The sequence below is a fragment of the Lipotes vexillifer genome, unplaced genomic scaffold, assembly GCF_000442215.2.
Source record: "Lipotes vexillifer unplaced genomic scaffold, Lipotes_vexillifer_v1.1 scaffold566, whole genome shotgun sequence".
Lineage (NCBI taxonomy): Eukaryota > Metazoa > Chordata > Mammalia > Artiodactyla > Lipotidae > Lipotes > Lipotes vexillifer.
In genome coordinates, this window is record NW_006799689.1 from 1431545 (window position 1) to 1447927 (window position 16383).

General features: G+C 33.6%; 1 protein-coding gene across 1 annotated transcript in view; it reads right to left on the reverse strand.

The window, feature by feature from the left end:
• The window catches only part of SPATA17 (spermatogenesis associated 17), a 193683-nt gene that overhangs the window by 160695 nt on the left and 16605 nt on the right, over positions 1–16383 (reverse strand). Inside the window, exons 2-3 of the mRNA XM_007471860.1 lie at positions 5888–5977; positions 4041–4122 (exon numbers count right to left, since the gene is read on the reverse strand). Coding sequence (XP_007471922.1) covers positions 4041–4122; positions 5888–5977 — 172 coding nt within the window. The remainder of the gene's footprint in view (positions 1–4040; positions 4123–5887; positions 5978–16383) is intronic.

Genomic DNA, 16383 nt, shown 5'->3' on the forward strand with positions numbered 1-16383 from the left:
AAAGAGACCAAGCAGTTCTGTTTCTTCTGATTCCAAAATAGCTGCACTGTTTGTACTTATTTTACATACAGGGCTAAAAATTTTGCTAAATTTTAGTAACAGCAACTGTTACTAAAGTTTTAAAATTGCTAACTATACCATTCATTTTGTAGCCTAATATATACTATATGGCATTATTATTATTGTATTCATATATAGCTGTTAGGCAAAAACAAAAATTTATGCAGAATAAATTTGGAAATGGTGGTTTAAACAATTACTATAGGACTATGTGTCCTCAGCTCTAAAATCTGAGCTCTGAGAAATTACACTGAGGGTGTGCGGGGATGATAAGAGGAGAGGTGTAAGCAGGAAAGAGAAAAAACAGAGTAAATATTCTACATGCCTGGGAAAGAGCGAGGTGTTAGCTTCTGTAATAAGAAAATACGACACTGGGCATTCTTATTGCTCCTGGGAGGTGGCTAAAACTCTAGGGATAAACTTGGTGGCAGCTGTGGAAGAGACAGGATTCTAAGCACTAGGGAAGATATCAGCTTTGGCAAAAATTCCCTTTTCCTTTATGTGGCCCAGTAGCCATGGAGCCCTCCAAGGATGAATCCTGAAGGATCAAACACACACATGAGCTCGGACAATAGACATCTTATGAATGAAGACCCGACAAAAGTAAGAATCTCTGCTATGTTGGCACTACTTAAGTCTCATGGGACTTCTGTATAAACCAGAGAAGGGAAATCTCCAATAATGACCGAGGTTGAACTGCCTATCAAACCTATATATAAGGGTTTTGGAATCAAACCAAATCGGGTTTGAACTTTTCTCCACTTATCACTAACAGTGTATCCTTGGGGAAGTAACTATCTCTGAGCCTAAAATTCCTCATCTGTTAAATGGTGATAGTATTCACAGGACTGGTATAAGACTTTAGTTGGTATATACATTAAGTATACAAAATGCTTAGTACAATATTTCACTTTCACTAGTCAACCAGTAAATGTCAGCTATTTTAATCTCATTAAATAATTATGTACTGAGATCAGATTATGTTATTTATTGAATCCTTATGTGCATTCAATGGCAAAAACAGATAAATAAATAAAACAGACCTGTTCTGAAATACCTTACAGATCAATAGATTTAAGAACCACCAAGAACCAATCTAACTGAGGAAAATCTCCATTTTTAATTGTTTTCAAGAGCCCAAAGATAATTAGATGCAAATCTGGAGAATAACTTGGCGACGATGCTGAGCAATACTCTTTTTGATCAAACCTAGTTGAGACACTAAAGTAACAAACAATTTTCTTGGGTGGCTCATTACTTGAACTTTTAAAGATATTTTTTCAGCAACTCCAACACCATTAGAACAAATATAGATTCCAAAGTTGAATATTTTGACAATAGTCACTGAAATGTATACACTTTTATATGTTTGATTAAAAGGAGGTGTCAATTCATAACCATCTGAATGGTGGCTGTGAACAGAAATAGCAGCAATGAAAGTTAAGTCATAATGTTCATGGAATGACATATACATAAGTATACTCTCCTGTCTTGTCTACACAAAGATATAGATCTCCAACCACTAATGAATAATAATAAACAATAGGGCTAAAAATGCTCATTACTCCATAGAAAACAGCTTAATTTTTGATCATCCTGTTTAAGTAATCTGATTCTATTAAAAACTGACTTGAAGGAGCTCCTACTGGCCAAATCTAGGAAAATTTTATCACCAAATCAGTTAGTGATAATTTATTATAACCCATTAAATAAAATAGGAATTCATGAGTTAAAACTGATGAAAGAAAGAAAGAAAGAAAGAAAAGAAAAGAAAGAAAGAAAGAAAGAGAAAGGAGGAAAGAAAGGAAGAAAGAGGAAAAAAGGTTCTTTCTTATGCTAAAATGCTAACAAGTATAAACGTAGAAGAAATGACAAAATTAGAAAATCACTATTTGACAAATATGATAATTGATTCTGGTAAGATCCATCATTAGATGCTAAACCTAGGGTAAAAATTTTTGATGAGGAAGAAGATATATACCCAGTCTTAAAACATTGCCTCACAAGATAAAATTAGCAAGTGTTCAGTGTAAGTGTGTTAAATTATCAAATTTGGCATTAACTGCCATGCAACAAACTGACATTATATGGTCCCTAACATGAAGTATTGAGATGTATTTCCAGAAAAAAGGCATAACCTCAATCTAACAATGAAGAAACATAACCAAACCAAAAGTGAGGAATAATCTGAAAAACAGTCTATATTCTTCAAAAATATCAAGGTCATGAAAAGCAAAGACAGACCAAACATATTAAAGGTGAGTAAAGAAAAACAACAGCTAGGTACAACGTGAAATCCTGGTTTTTACCCTGGAAAAGATGTTTTTGCTATAAATGACATTATTGGGAAAATCAGTGAAATGTGAATAGAGTCTAAAGATTAGATAATAGTATTGTACAGATGTCAGTTTCCTGATTCTGATCATTTTAATATGGTTATGTAGAAAATATCCACTGAAGAATTGGAGGAAAGGGGCACCACTTCTGCAACTTTGCCTCAAATAATTCAAAATAACCATAGAAAAAAGACCAAAAATATGTATAGAGGGGTAAAAGAAAATGATAAAGTAAATTTGTTCACTTTAGTGAAGAAATCTGCATAAAGAATATAGGGGAATTCTTTGTACTATTTTTGCAACTTTTCTGTAAATCTGAAATTATTTCAAAACTTAAAAATTACTTTTTAAGTAGTCTGAAATGTCAATGATGTAAGAGATTTGTGTTCTAGACAAGAAAACCCATGCTAACAATTAACAAAATTAATGAAAGATACTTTAAGTTTGTTGCAGACATGTAAGTGGGCTATTCAGCCAGTTAAATTAAAAGAATAAACTTTTCTTTGGTTTTGGTAGATTTTTAAAATCTTAAGTGACATATTAATTAAGTGGGAACGTATAGTATTAAAATAGGAGCTTAATTTGAGAGAATCACGTTATTTAGAGAAGTTATCACTAAAATGGGTTCCCCTGTAGGGACATCAGATCTGCTTTATAAGAGCATCACAGTGATTTTAAACCTAACTGTAAGAGAGATCCAATACTTGTAAAAAGTTTGTGCCAGCATTTTTTTTTAAAATACTTTATTTATTTCATTAAATCTAAAGTATTAGGCTCTTCCTCCAAGCAGTCCCTGTATTTTATTAACATGTTTTAAACTTTTCTTGCCAAAGGTGAACTCTTATCATTTAGTTGTCTACTTATTTTTTCTCTTTTCCTTCTCTATATCTTTTAATTTCACTTAGATGCCTCTAATAAAGAATAAATTAAGAACAAATTTAAACTAGTATAGTAGAAAATAGTAACAAATCAGAAAACTTGTGAAGTAGGCAAATGATTATAAACCTCCTCATTTTGTATGAAAAAATTATTTTTTTCTTAATTTCTGAAATCATTAAACTGAAGTATAAGTTGGCATGTTATCTCATACTTCTGCAAGTCTATCAGTGGATATAGATGATTGTGTTATGCTATATTTATTAAGGCAATCTTCAAAAATCCCAAGAGTCAATTACAGGAAATGATAAGTAGCACAGAGAGAAATTATCCTACATTTTTATTTTGTAGAATTAATTTGGGGCACTTCAACCAATGTTTATTGACAGTGCAATGGTCCAGGGATTGGTCTAAATGCTGGTGGACCAAAGATGAACAAGCTACAGTGATTACTCTGAAAGAGCTCACCATCTAGAAAATAGAGACTCTTCAACAAATAATACATACAAATGCATATGCTGTGAATGGCACTTTAACAAAAATAAAATATCTAGTATAGTTTGGGTATAAAGAAATGAGTCATCAATTCTCCATGGAAAAATCAGCAAAGGCTTCTGAGAAGAATTCTCATTCTAAAAATTAAACCCAATTTTGTTCTCACAGAAATATTATCAGTAACTTCAAAACTACATGTAAATGTGACTAAAGTGAATTCGTTACAACAAATTTAATAATTCAAGTGCTAACATATATAAATTTTATATTTACCTTCACAATTAGTTGATAATGTTGTCTGCCTAAGTAACCTCTCCATCGTTTCTGAATAATTGTTGCTACTCTGTGTAAGTACCTGGGTGAAAAATATGCCTATTAGTATGCTTTCATTGAAACAATGATATATCTTCAATTTTTGCCTAGAATATTCCTTTTCACAATTCAAGAAATCAAATTGAAAGCCGAGTTTACATGTACTTTTAAAGACAGTATGAAGGTTCCCAAAAAACCTAAAAATATGACCTAACTAAAAAAACTAAAAACTACTATATGATCCAGCAATCCATTCCTGGGTATTTTATCCAAATAAAACAAAAACATTAATTTGAAAAGATACATGTACTCCAATATTCAATAGCAGCATTCTTTATAATTACCAAGATATGGAAGCAGCCTATATGTCCATCAACAGATGAATGGATAAAGAAGATATTTTTATATATACATATACACACACACACACACACACACATATATATGTATATATGTATGTATACACACACACACACACACAATGGAATACTGCTCAGCTACAAAAAAGGATGAAATTTTGCCATTTTCAACAACATGGGGTATTATGCCTAGGGAAATTAGTCAGACAGAGAAAGCCAAATACTACATGTTATCACTTATATGTGGAATCTAAAAAATAAAACAAACTAGTGAATATAACAAAAAAAAAAAAAACAGAGAATGAACTAGTAGTTACCAGTGGGGGGACGGAAGAGGGAGGGAATAGATAGAGGTAGGGTATTAAGAGATACTACTCTGTAAAAAATAAATAAGCTAAAAGGATATATTGTACAGCACAGGGAATATAGCCAATGTTTTGTAACTATAAATGTAATATAATCTATAAAAATTTTGAATCGCTATTATATGAAACTAATATTGTAAATTACTTCAATAAAATAAATAAGTCAAAAGAGAATTAAAAAGAAAGAAGAATGCAATGAAATATTGAAATATATTTTTAAAAAGACTATGTAAAACAGGTCATAGTGACATGTTAAGAAATAAGCCAGGCACTATTGATATGAATCGCTATAAGTACTTTGAAATAATTTGTGAGGTCAAGAAACACTTCCCTTTTTCATACTTACATTACTCAGTCTATCTTAGCTAAAGTCATTTTAGTCTGCTGAATTAAAAAATAATCTCTGCTCCCACGTTCCTATTTGGTATAGTGGCCAAATGAGAACCGTCATCTCCATGCTTTTATTTGCATGTCTGGCTCCTACTAGTAAATATAAGGAATTATACAGTATAACCCCTAGCTGACCATCTGAGTTAATTACGGATTAGTCATATTCTTCCAGGGCAATATTTTTCAGAATTGATGAGAAACTGAGGGAAATTAGACCACTGAAGAAAAAGTGGAAACAGTTAAGACAGGGATCAACTGCAGTCTCTGTAATCAGAATGACATCATTTTGGTGTCATTTGCCTTTATTTACCAACACGTTGGAGAGGACTGGAATAGCTTCTTTTTGTTGTTTTGTTTTGTTTTTCTTTCTTACCAGTCAATAAATTCATTGCTATAAAAATACAAGTCCAATAATTTGTCACATCCTATGGAACTTGAAGAAAATAATCTGATCAAGTATATTTATGACATTGAGAGTTTTTAAAAGAGATATGGTCAACATCATTTAGTTTCTTTATATGTGAGAAAATATGACCAAAAAGAGTTATGTCTTTAAAGGACATCATACAATTTATTAACTTCATTACAAGTAAAATAAAACATTATTTGCAATAAGAACCACATGAATAAATTACATTTTCTAAGGAGTATATTTTTATGATATATCTGAGGTTCCATGACAAAATCAATATACCTGATATATGCTCGAACTTGACATCCTCGAAACCAGCTCTGGATTTTAACTGCTGCATCATTCTCCTTTTTTCGAAATACATCCACAACGCTAAAAAGAAATTTATTAAAGCATTTCATTAGTGACTAATATAATTCTAAAGCAAATCAACCTGTTAAACTTAATTTTTAATTTCTTTGAAAATGATAATTATAATTCAAATGTCATTTTAAATAAAATTAAAATACTAAAGAAAGTATTCCAGAAATTATAAGCTATGTTTCAAAAATTAACCTTTCTCTAAGAGGCCATGTGCTTTCAACAGCTTTACTTTTTTTTACTTTTATAATCACCTATTTGCAACTAATTAATTCACCAGTGGTTTTCATAAGGAAATTTAAAAAGCAATGTGCTATTTTGTCATTATTTTAAAAACATAATTATTTGAATTTGCTGTTTAAATGCCACTACACATATTATGCAAGATTAAAATCCTTGCATATTTCACTTACTATACCAGTTCAATGAATTGCCTCTAAGTAAAATGCATCCGTCATTTTACCTGTTCTAGATAGAGTTCTTAGAACATGTATTTCAGTTAAAGGAGGCAGGGGCCAGGGCCATAGGCCTTATAAAGAGATAAGAAATTCAGTGTTTAGATTTTACTGACTTATAGGAAGAAAAGGTTTAGTCAGGACAGATCTCCATCTTAATTTTTTCAGTCATTACAATTCTCCCTCTCCATCCCCATCTGACAAAGTCATGTTGCTTAGGGCAATTACTGTAGACCACAGAGTAATTTCTCTCCTAGAAGGCTGGCTGGCACTTAGCACTTTATGTTTGCTGAATGAATAAAGAATTGCTAGTCACTTATTTTTTACTTTTTAAAAAATTCTCTCAAGAATTGTGTTTTCTTAGGCTATTTTTTTGTTTTCATTATACGTTAAATATATAGATTTCATTAAATTTATATAATTAGAACAAAAACAGAATGGGAAAAATATTTCAAACAATATTATGAAGTTGGCTGAGAAAGCAAATAGGATTAGCAATTAAACTGTCAGTGACAAATAGTTAAAGAAGCAAATAGACAGGTTATCTACTAGATAAGCAGGAAAGAGAGTTACCTAGAAAGCCTGACTGAAAAGGACCTACAAAGGCAGAGACAGGAACAAAAATTATGCATCAAGTCAGTGACCCAGATGTGAAAAAGAGTAGTGGTGAGAAATCACACAGATCAGTAAGGTTGCATAAAGGGTAGCAGAAGTGAAGAACAAACTGTAAAAACTACACAAGAGAATAGTCATTCACTTTACCAGATAATGGAAGGCACCATGATAAGATTATTGTATGATGCAATAAAATTAGCTGGAAATAACTGTGTGAGGACACAGTAGACAATTAGAAGAAAAGAAAGTTTCGTTATTGCTGTATGTTTGCCCTTCAGGTACAAAATAATAGCAGAGACATGTATAAACTGTATTCTTGGCTCAAATTATTAGACTGCACATGGGAGAGACAACAGCTTAAAGTCCTTTCCTCCATGGAGCCTTCCTTGAATCCCCAGAATCCATGAGGCCTTTCCATTATACATGCTCATAGCTCTTCATAACATTTAACACAATCATATGTAATTGCTTAATGAGGGTCTTTCCACTAAACTTTAAGATGCAAAAGGCAGTCATCTTGTCTATTTTGTCCCACATGACTCTCTCAGTGGGTCCAGAGAGATAATGGATGTTATGCCTAACACTCAACCTTTGTCTTCCCAGAGCTGCTTCCTCTGGGGGACAGCATGTCACCTGCCACATTTAATCTCTGTGAAGAATGCCATTTGCAAGCTCCCTCACTACACCTTTCACTGCATGGACATCTCTCCCCATTTTAGGATGACAGAGCTGTTGAGAACCCAACAGGAACCCCCATGCTCTTAGTAACTTGAGTCCTGGGGTGATTATGGGTAATAGACAGGCAGATCTCTGAATGAACCTGTTGAAAGAACTAGAGAAAAGAATAATAATATCTTAAACAAATTAATACTTTGATTGCTAGCACTGTTCCTAGCATTTACATACCACTGAGTTAACTCACATATAATCCTTTCACATCTCGATGAAGTAAATAAATATGCCCATTTGACAGCAGAAGATACTGAGGCAGAGGGAAGTGTAGCTATATGCCCAAGGTCACACATTAGTGGGTGTCAGAGCGGAGATTTGATTCTAGGTAGTCTAGCTCTCAAGGCTGCATTTCTAACCATCACTTCCCCCGAAGGGGAAGAGGAAGGATGAGAACAGGAGAAGGGAGGGAAGTAAAAGGGCAGGAAAAGCAAGGAAAAAAGGGCAAGAGGAAAAATGCACGTAAGCCATTTCCAAATATAATATTGAAATTGTGTGGCATAAAATAGCACCAATCTCCTAATAACAGTAAATAAAGATGAAGATGTGGAAAAACATCAACATCTATAGCAAAAAACAAAAATTTCTCATTATACTGAGTACTGTGAGAATGCAGTACAATAGGCACTCATGCATATGGCCAGAAGAAAACAATTTGGTCTTTGAACACATACAGAAAACCTTCATTTACAAGAGTTTCAAAAGTCACACAACTTCAGGAATGTCCATTAGAAGTGCATACACATACACATGGTAGTAAAACTATAATGGGAATGATAAAACACAAATTTCAGGACAGACGTGCAGTAAATTTCTAAGATCTGTCATGTCTTCATAAACTAGGAATGCCATAAATGGGAAACCCAAAGACTTTGTGCTGTTGTCACTATATTTGAGGGAAAGAAAAGAAACTTTGAAAAAATTAAACAACCCAATTGAAAAGCAGCAAAACACAGGCAATTTACAGAAAAGAAAATGCAAGCAATTTACACTTCTAAAAGCCCTGGACCTGGGTTCTGGGTATATTTGCACTTTTGAGATCTATAGCAAACCATCTTGTGAGTGCCGATGTGTATTTCAGGAAAAATTACATTAAAACAAACAAGGTCCTTAAAATTTCAGAAAACATGCCCCTTTAGTCAAGAAGCTGAAGTTAGGGATTGATGAATGGTTACCAATGTTAAATTTTACTGTCAAATGTCATCACTGTTCCAAAAAAGGTAAGCACATTTAGAATTTCGTTCTGAACAGTTAACTGATTGATGGTACTTCCACAAAATATGTGAATTTGCTGCTTCTGCAAGGCAATGTGAAAGAGGAAGTATTACCTTTATGTATTCAACACAAACATTTATTTATGGAATTTTGGTACAATGTACATTGAAAAACATGTAAAATACTGAAGAAACTAACAAATGGCATTAAAGTGTCTTTAATAAAAGATCTTTTATAAAATGTTGTTTTAAAAAAGCACCAAAGGACACTCAAGATGAGTCAGGAATTTTTTAATGATGTATCATTGTACTATTAAAATAACAGAAACAACCTAAATAAGCAAGAGATGGACTACAGTACATCCATAAAATGGAAAACTATTTTGTCCTTACAAAAAATTAAGTGGATCAATGTCTTCACATAGACAAAACATGTTGTAATGGGGAAAAAAAGGAAGATACAGTACAATACAATATGATCCCATATTTATAAAAAACAATTTTAACTACATGAGTATGTGAATGTAGGCACAGAAAAAGTCTTGCTTTGTACAAATAAGGTTATTAAAAGTGGTTGCCTTTAGAGAATAAAATTTGAAAGGAGAAATTTACTTTATTAACTTCTGAATTTGGCAAATTATTTTATAAGAGCTGTGTAATACTTCGTAATTTTTTTAATATGTAATGAATAAACTAACACAATCCCTTAAAAAAATAGAAACACATTTTCAAGTTTAAGGGAAATATTAGACTTCTCTAGGCATTAAACCCTAAGGAATTTGACCATTTAATATAACATGAACTATGGCCTAACCTAGTTAAAATATTAGGATAGTGGCCAGCACTTTTGCTTTGCGGAAAGACCTTACCTCAAATTCTAACTGTGTCACTTACTGGTTGGGTTACCTTAAGCAAGTTTTTTAATCCAAAATTCAGTTTCTTCTGTAAAATTTCAATAATAGTGTATCATGGGTATGTTTGTTGGCATATCACAAAGAAACTGGAAGACTGGTAAATAATATGTTTTCAATAAATGATAATGATAGTTACTACATTTTTACATAATGATGGGCATCTATGTAGGTTGCAGGAAGAAAAAAATACCAGTCTTTCAATATCTTATTCATTAATTCAAAAAGATTTATTATATGTAAACTATGTGTTAGTATGGCATTTAATTATTATTGAATAAATCTGACGTGTAACATTTTGTTAAGCTTAAGGTATATGGCTTATTACATAGACACATTTACATATTGTAATGTGATTGACAATATAGTGATATTTATCATATTACATAATTACAATACAATATTATAGTCTATATTTATTATATGAATTAGATCTCTATGGCTTATTTACTACTCATTACACATTTGTACCTTTAAACACCATCATTCTTAGCCACCCCTCTCCTCTGGTAACCACCATTTACTCTGTTTTTTATGGGTTTAATTTTTTTAGATTCCACATATAAATGATCTAATATAGCACTGTCTTTCTGTCTGACTTACCTCACTTAGCATAATGTGCTCAAGGTCCATCCATGTTGTCACAAATGGGAAGATATCTTCCTTTCTTATGGCTGAATAATATTCCATTGTGCATATGTACCACATTTTTTTACCCATTCATCCATTTATGGGCATTTGGGTTGTTTCCAAATCTTGGCTATTATAAATAATGCTGCAGTAAATGTGGAGTGCATATATCTTGTCAAAAACCTGTAGTCATTTCTTTTGGGTATATAACCAGAAGTGGAATAGCTGGATCATACAGTAGATCTATTTTTAATTTTTTGAGGAATCTTCAAATTGTTTGCCATACTGGTTGGACCAATTTACATTCCCACCAACAACATACAGAGGTTCTCTTTTCACTACATCCTTGACAGCACCTGTTGTCTCTTGTCTTCTTGATGACAGCCATTTTAACAGATGGGAGATGATATCTCATGGTGGTTTTTGTTTGCATTTCCCTTATGATTAGTCATGTTGAGCATCTTTTTATGTGTCTGTTGGCCATTTCAATGTCTTCTTTAGAGAAATGACTATTTAGTTCTTCTGCCCATTTTTTAATTGGACTATTTGCTTTTCTGTTATTGAGTTGACTGAGCTCTTTATATATTTTGGATATTAAGCCCCTATCTGATATGTGGTTTGCAAAATTTTTCTCCCATTCCGTAGGTTGTCCTTTCATTTTGTTGTTTCTTTTGCTGTACAGAAGCTTTTGAGTTTGATGTAGTTGCATTTGTGAATTTTTTTCTTTTGTTGCTTGTGCTTTTGGCATCATGCTCAAAAAATTATTGCCAAGACCAACATTGATGGGCTTTTTCCCTATGTTTCCTTCTAGTTTTATAGTATCAGGTCTTATATTTAACTCTTTAATCCATTTTGGGTTAATTTTTGTGAGTACTGTGAGATAGGGGCCCAATTTCATTTTTCTACATGTGTTTCTTCAATTTTCCCATTTGTTGAGAGACTACCTTTCCCTGTTGAGTATTCTTGGCTCCCTTGTCGAATATTAGATGACCACACATGCTGGGATTTAATTTTAGGTTTTCTATTCTGTTCCATTGGTCAATGTGTCTATTTTTGTGCTATTCTCATACTACTGTTTTTATTACTATGGTTTTGTAGTATAGTTTGAAATCCAGAGGTGTGATACCTCCAGCTTTGTTCTTTTGTCTCAGCATTGCTTTAGCTATTCAGGGTCTTTTGTGGGTCCCCATAAATTTTAGGATTGTTTCTTCTATTTCTCTAAAGAATGCCTTTGGCATTTTGGTGGGGATTGCACTGAATCTGTAGATGGTTTTGGGTAATATTTTAACAATATTAATTCTTCCAATCCATGAACACAGGATGCCTTTCCATTTTTTGTGTGTTCCTCATTTTCTTTTAGCAAAGTTTTGTAGTTTTCATTGCACATATCTTTTACTTCCTTGATTAAATTTATTCCTAAATATATTTTATTGGTTTTAATTCTATTGTGAATGGGATGGTTTACTTTCTTTTTATCTGATGTTTCATCATTAGTGCAAAGGAATCCAATTGGTTTCTGTCTGATTTCAAATCCTGCCACTTGACTGAAATTGTTGGTTACTCCAACAGTTTTGGACTAATTCTTTGGGATTTTCTCTATATAGGATCATACCATCAGCAAACAATGACAGTTTTACTTCTTCCTTTCCAGTTTGGATGTCTTTTATTTCTTTGTCTTGCCTAATTACTCTAGCTAGAACTTCCAGTACTATACTGAGTAGGAGTGGTGAGATCATTTCCTTGATCATTTCCTTGATCATAGAGGAAACGCTTTCAGTTTCTCTACATTAAGAATAATGTTAGCTGGGTTTGTCATATATGGCCTATATTATGTTGAGGTATGTTCTTTCTATACCCAGTCTGTTAAGGGTTTTTATCATGAAAAGATGTTGTATTCTGTCAAATGCTTTTTCTGGATCTATTGAGATGATCATATAATTTTTATCTTTCATTTTATTGATGTGATGATATATTACATTTATTGACTTGCATATATTGAATAGTCCTTGCATCCCAGGGATAAATCCCACTTGGACATAGTGTCTAATCCTTTCAATGTGTTCTTGAATTCAGTTTACTAATATTTTGTTGAGAATTTTTCCCTCTATATTCATGAGGGATATTGGTCTACAGTTTTCCTTTCTTCTTGTATCCTTATCTAGTCTTGGTATCAAAATAATGCTGGGCTTTGTAGAATGAGTTTGGAAGTGTTCCTCAACATTTTGGAAAAATTTGAGGAGGACTGGTGTTCATACTTCTTTAAATGTTAGGTAGAATTCTCAAGTGAAACCATCTGGTCCTGGAATTTTCTGTGTTAGAAGTTTTAAAATTACCAGTTCAATCTCTTTACTTGTCATTGTCTGCTCAGATTTGCTATTTTTTTCTGATTTAATCTTGGCAAGTTGTAAGCTCCTAGAAATGTATCCATTTCTTCTATGTTATATAATTTTTTGGCATAGAATTGTTCAACAGTAGTCTCTTGATTCTATGTAGTCCTGTAGCATCAGTTGTAGTATCTCCTCTTTCATTTCTAATTTTATTTATTTGAGTCGGCTTTTTGTCTTAGGCTAGCCAAAGGTTTTTCAATTTTGCTTATCTTTTCGAAGAACCAGCTCTTAGTTTTGTTGATCCTTTCTATGCTTTTGTGGTCTCTATTTCATTTATTTCCATTCTGATCCTTTTTACTTCCTTCGTTCTGCTAACTTTGAGCTTAATTTGTTCTTCTTCTAGTTCCCTAAGGAGTAAAGTTAGGTTGTTCACTTGAGATGCAATTTCTTAATAAATATATTTATTGCTGTAAACTTTCCTCTCAGAACTGCTTTTGCTGCATCCTGCAATATTTGGTATGTTTTATTTTCATTTTCATTTGTTGAGACAACTTTTTATTTCCCTTTGATTTCTCTTTTGATCCAATGGTTGTCTAGAAATGTGTTGTTTTCACATATTTGTAGACCTTCTCACTTTTCCCTTATTGATTTCTAGCTTCATACAATTGTTGTCAGAGCAAATAGATGATATGATTTCAATCTTTTAAATTTGCTAAGATCTTTTTTTGTGGCCTATCATACGATCTGTTCTGGAGAATGTTCTATGTGTACTTGAGAAGAATGTGCATTCTACTGCTGTTGGATGGAATGTTCTGTATATGTCTCATAAATTCTTTCCTTATAAAGTGTTGTTCAATTCCAACGTTGCCTTGTTGATTTTCTGTCTGGACAATCTATCCATTACTAATAGTGGGGTATTAAATGCTCTCACATTTTTAGTGTTATTGTCTATTGTATTGCCTTTTTGATTTTTCTTGCAGCTCACTGAATTCCCTCACAATACCTGTTTTATATTCTTTATTATTTAGATTGCAATATTACATGTCTTTGGGTTCGACTGCTGGAAAATTGTCATTTTCTTTTTGTACTACCATATTACCACGACTGTTCATGGTGTCTGATGAAAAGTACCTCTGTTGCTGCTTTTTTTTTTTTTTTTTTGGCTGTATTTGAAGTAGCAAATGCCTTTCTTATTTGGTAAGGCTTAATTTACTTTGATTCTAACAATTCTACAGATTGATAATTAGGAGCCTTCCGGTTTTTTTCCAGAAGGTGGCGCTACAAATACAGGTTTTGTGTTCCTCTTCCTGGAGCTGACTTGCCCCTAAGGTTGGGAGCACACACACACAAATAAAGCAAAGGTAGTGGCAAAGCCTGGAGAGGTGTGTACTTACTACTTGGGACTTTGAGTGTGTCCACAGCTCGGTAGAAAGGTTCTTATTTGGGGTGGGGGTGAGGGGCGGGGGTGTCCCAGATGTCCATGGGCAGTCCTGTTGCCTCCTGGGGCAGACAGAAGAGGACTTCCTTTAGTTCTTGTGGTCTGCCTACTTCCCTGTCCTTCATCTCCCTCAGTTACTGAGTGTCCTCAGGGAGAGCAACTGGTCCCTCGAGTTGCAACACGTGTGGCTGGGCAGACCCTCACTCACCACCTTCATCCTCCACCTCCTCTTCCGGAAAGGTTGTGCCAGCTCACTGACAGGCTGGCCTCTGCCTTCTCTGCCATCACTCTTCTGCTGCCACCACATCCGACGCCACTTCCCTTGTTCTGCTGCCTCCTCTGCCATCTAATCCATCCACTTTCAGGTGCACAAATGGACGGATATCCCAGGTGTCCTCGTATGTTGTGCAGAGGTGCTTTCTTTCTTTCTTTCTCTTTCTTTCTTCCTTTCTTTCTTTCTCTTTCTTTCTTCCTTTCTTTCTTTCTCTTTCTTTTTTCCTTTCTTTCTTTTTTTTCTGGTTATGGATGTCTGATTAGTTTTAAATCAAAGTGGAGAGAAAAAAGGAACAACTTATGCTGCCATGATGCTACCGTCACTTTTAGCATGCCATTTAAACCAAAGATGTACATGTGACATATTCTGTGCTCTCAAGCTTACAAACTATTGGGTGGGCCAAAATGTGCCTTCAGTTTTTTAAGTAAAAATAAAAGACACATTTTTCATTTTCACCAAGAACTTTACTAAACAACGTATTCACCCTTTTGTTCCACTACCTTCTGCCTTTTTTCACGCAACTTCATAATTCCATCTTCCCAAAACGTTTTATCTTTTTGAGCAAAGAACTGTTCCAGGTGCCGTTTAGAGTCTCCCAGGGAATTGAAATGTTTTCCATTAAGAGAATTTTATAAAGACCAAAATAAATGGAAATCCAAAGGTGCAATGTCTGGTGAATACAGAGGATGAGTCAGAACTTCCCAGCCAAGTTGTAACAGTTTTTGCCTGGCCATCAAAGAAACATGTGGTCTTACGTTATCCTAATGGAAGATTATGTGTTTTCTATTGACTCATTCTGGAAGCTTTTCGTCGAGTGCCGCTTTCAGTTGGTCTAACTGGGAGCAGTACTTGTTGGAATTAATTGTTTCGTTTTCTGGAAGGAGCTCATAATAGAGGACTCCCTTCCAATCCCACCATATACACAACATCCCCATCTTTGGATGAAGACCAGCCTCTGGTGTGGTTGGTGGTGGTTTATTTTGCTTGCCCCACGATCTCTTCCATTCCATGGTATTGTGTCCACTTGTCATCACCTGTCACAAATTGTTTTAAAAACAGAATGCTTTCATTACATTTCAGTAAAGAATCACGTGTGGAAATATGGCCAAGAAGGTTTTTTCACTTAACTTATGTGGAACCCAAACATCAAAGCAATTCACATAACCAAGCTGGTGCAAAAGATTTTCAACGCTTGACTTGGATATTTTGAGTATGTTGGCCATCTCCTGTGTGACATAATATTCATTGTTCTCAATTATTGTTTCAATTTGATCACTATCAACTTCAACTGTCCTACCTGACTGTGAAGCATCGTCCAGTGAGAAATCTCCAGCACGAAACTTTGCAAACCACATTTGACACATTCGATCAGTCACAGCACCTTCTCCATACACTGCACAAATCTTTTTTTGCATTTCAGTTGCATTTTACCTTTCTTGAAATAATAAAGCATAATATACTGAAAATGTTTTTTTTCTTCCATCTTCAATATTAAAATGACTACACAAAAGTTCACCAATTTTGATGTCTTTTTTTTTAATGCACGCTGATATGACAGCTGTCACATACAATCTAACAGAATTGTTTCGAATGAAGTTAAAGAAAACTAAGCGCTACTACAGCCATCTTATGGAAAAAACGAAAGAACCTTTTGGCCCACCTAATAATAGAACTGAAAAATAATAGCAACAGTAAATAAAATTATGCAAAAAGTGAAAAACCGTATGAGAAAAGTAAAATACCACGTCAGAAGGAAAGATCTGGAAAATTCAGAAGTAGAAAAGTTTTTTTTCGTTTGTTTTTTTAGGAAATAATGAGTAGGGAA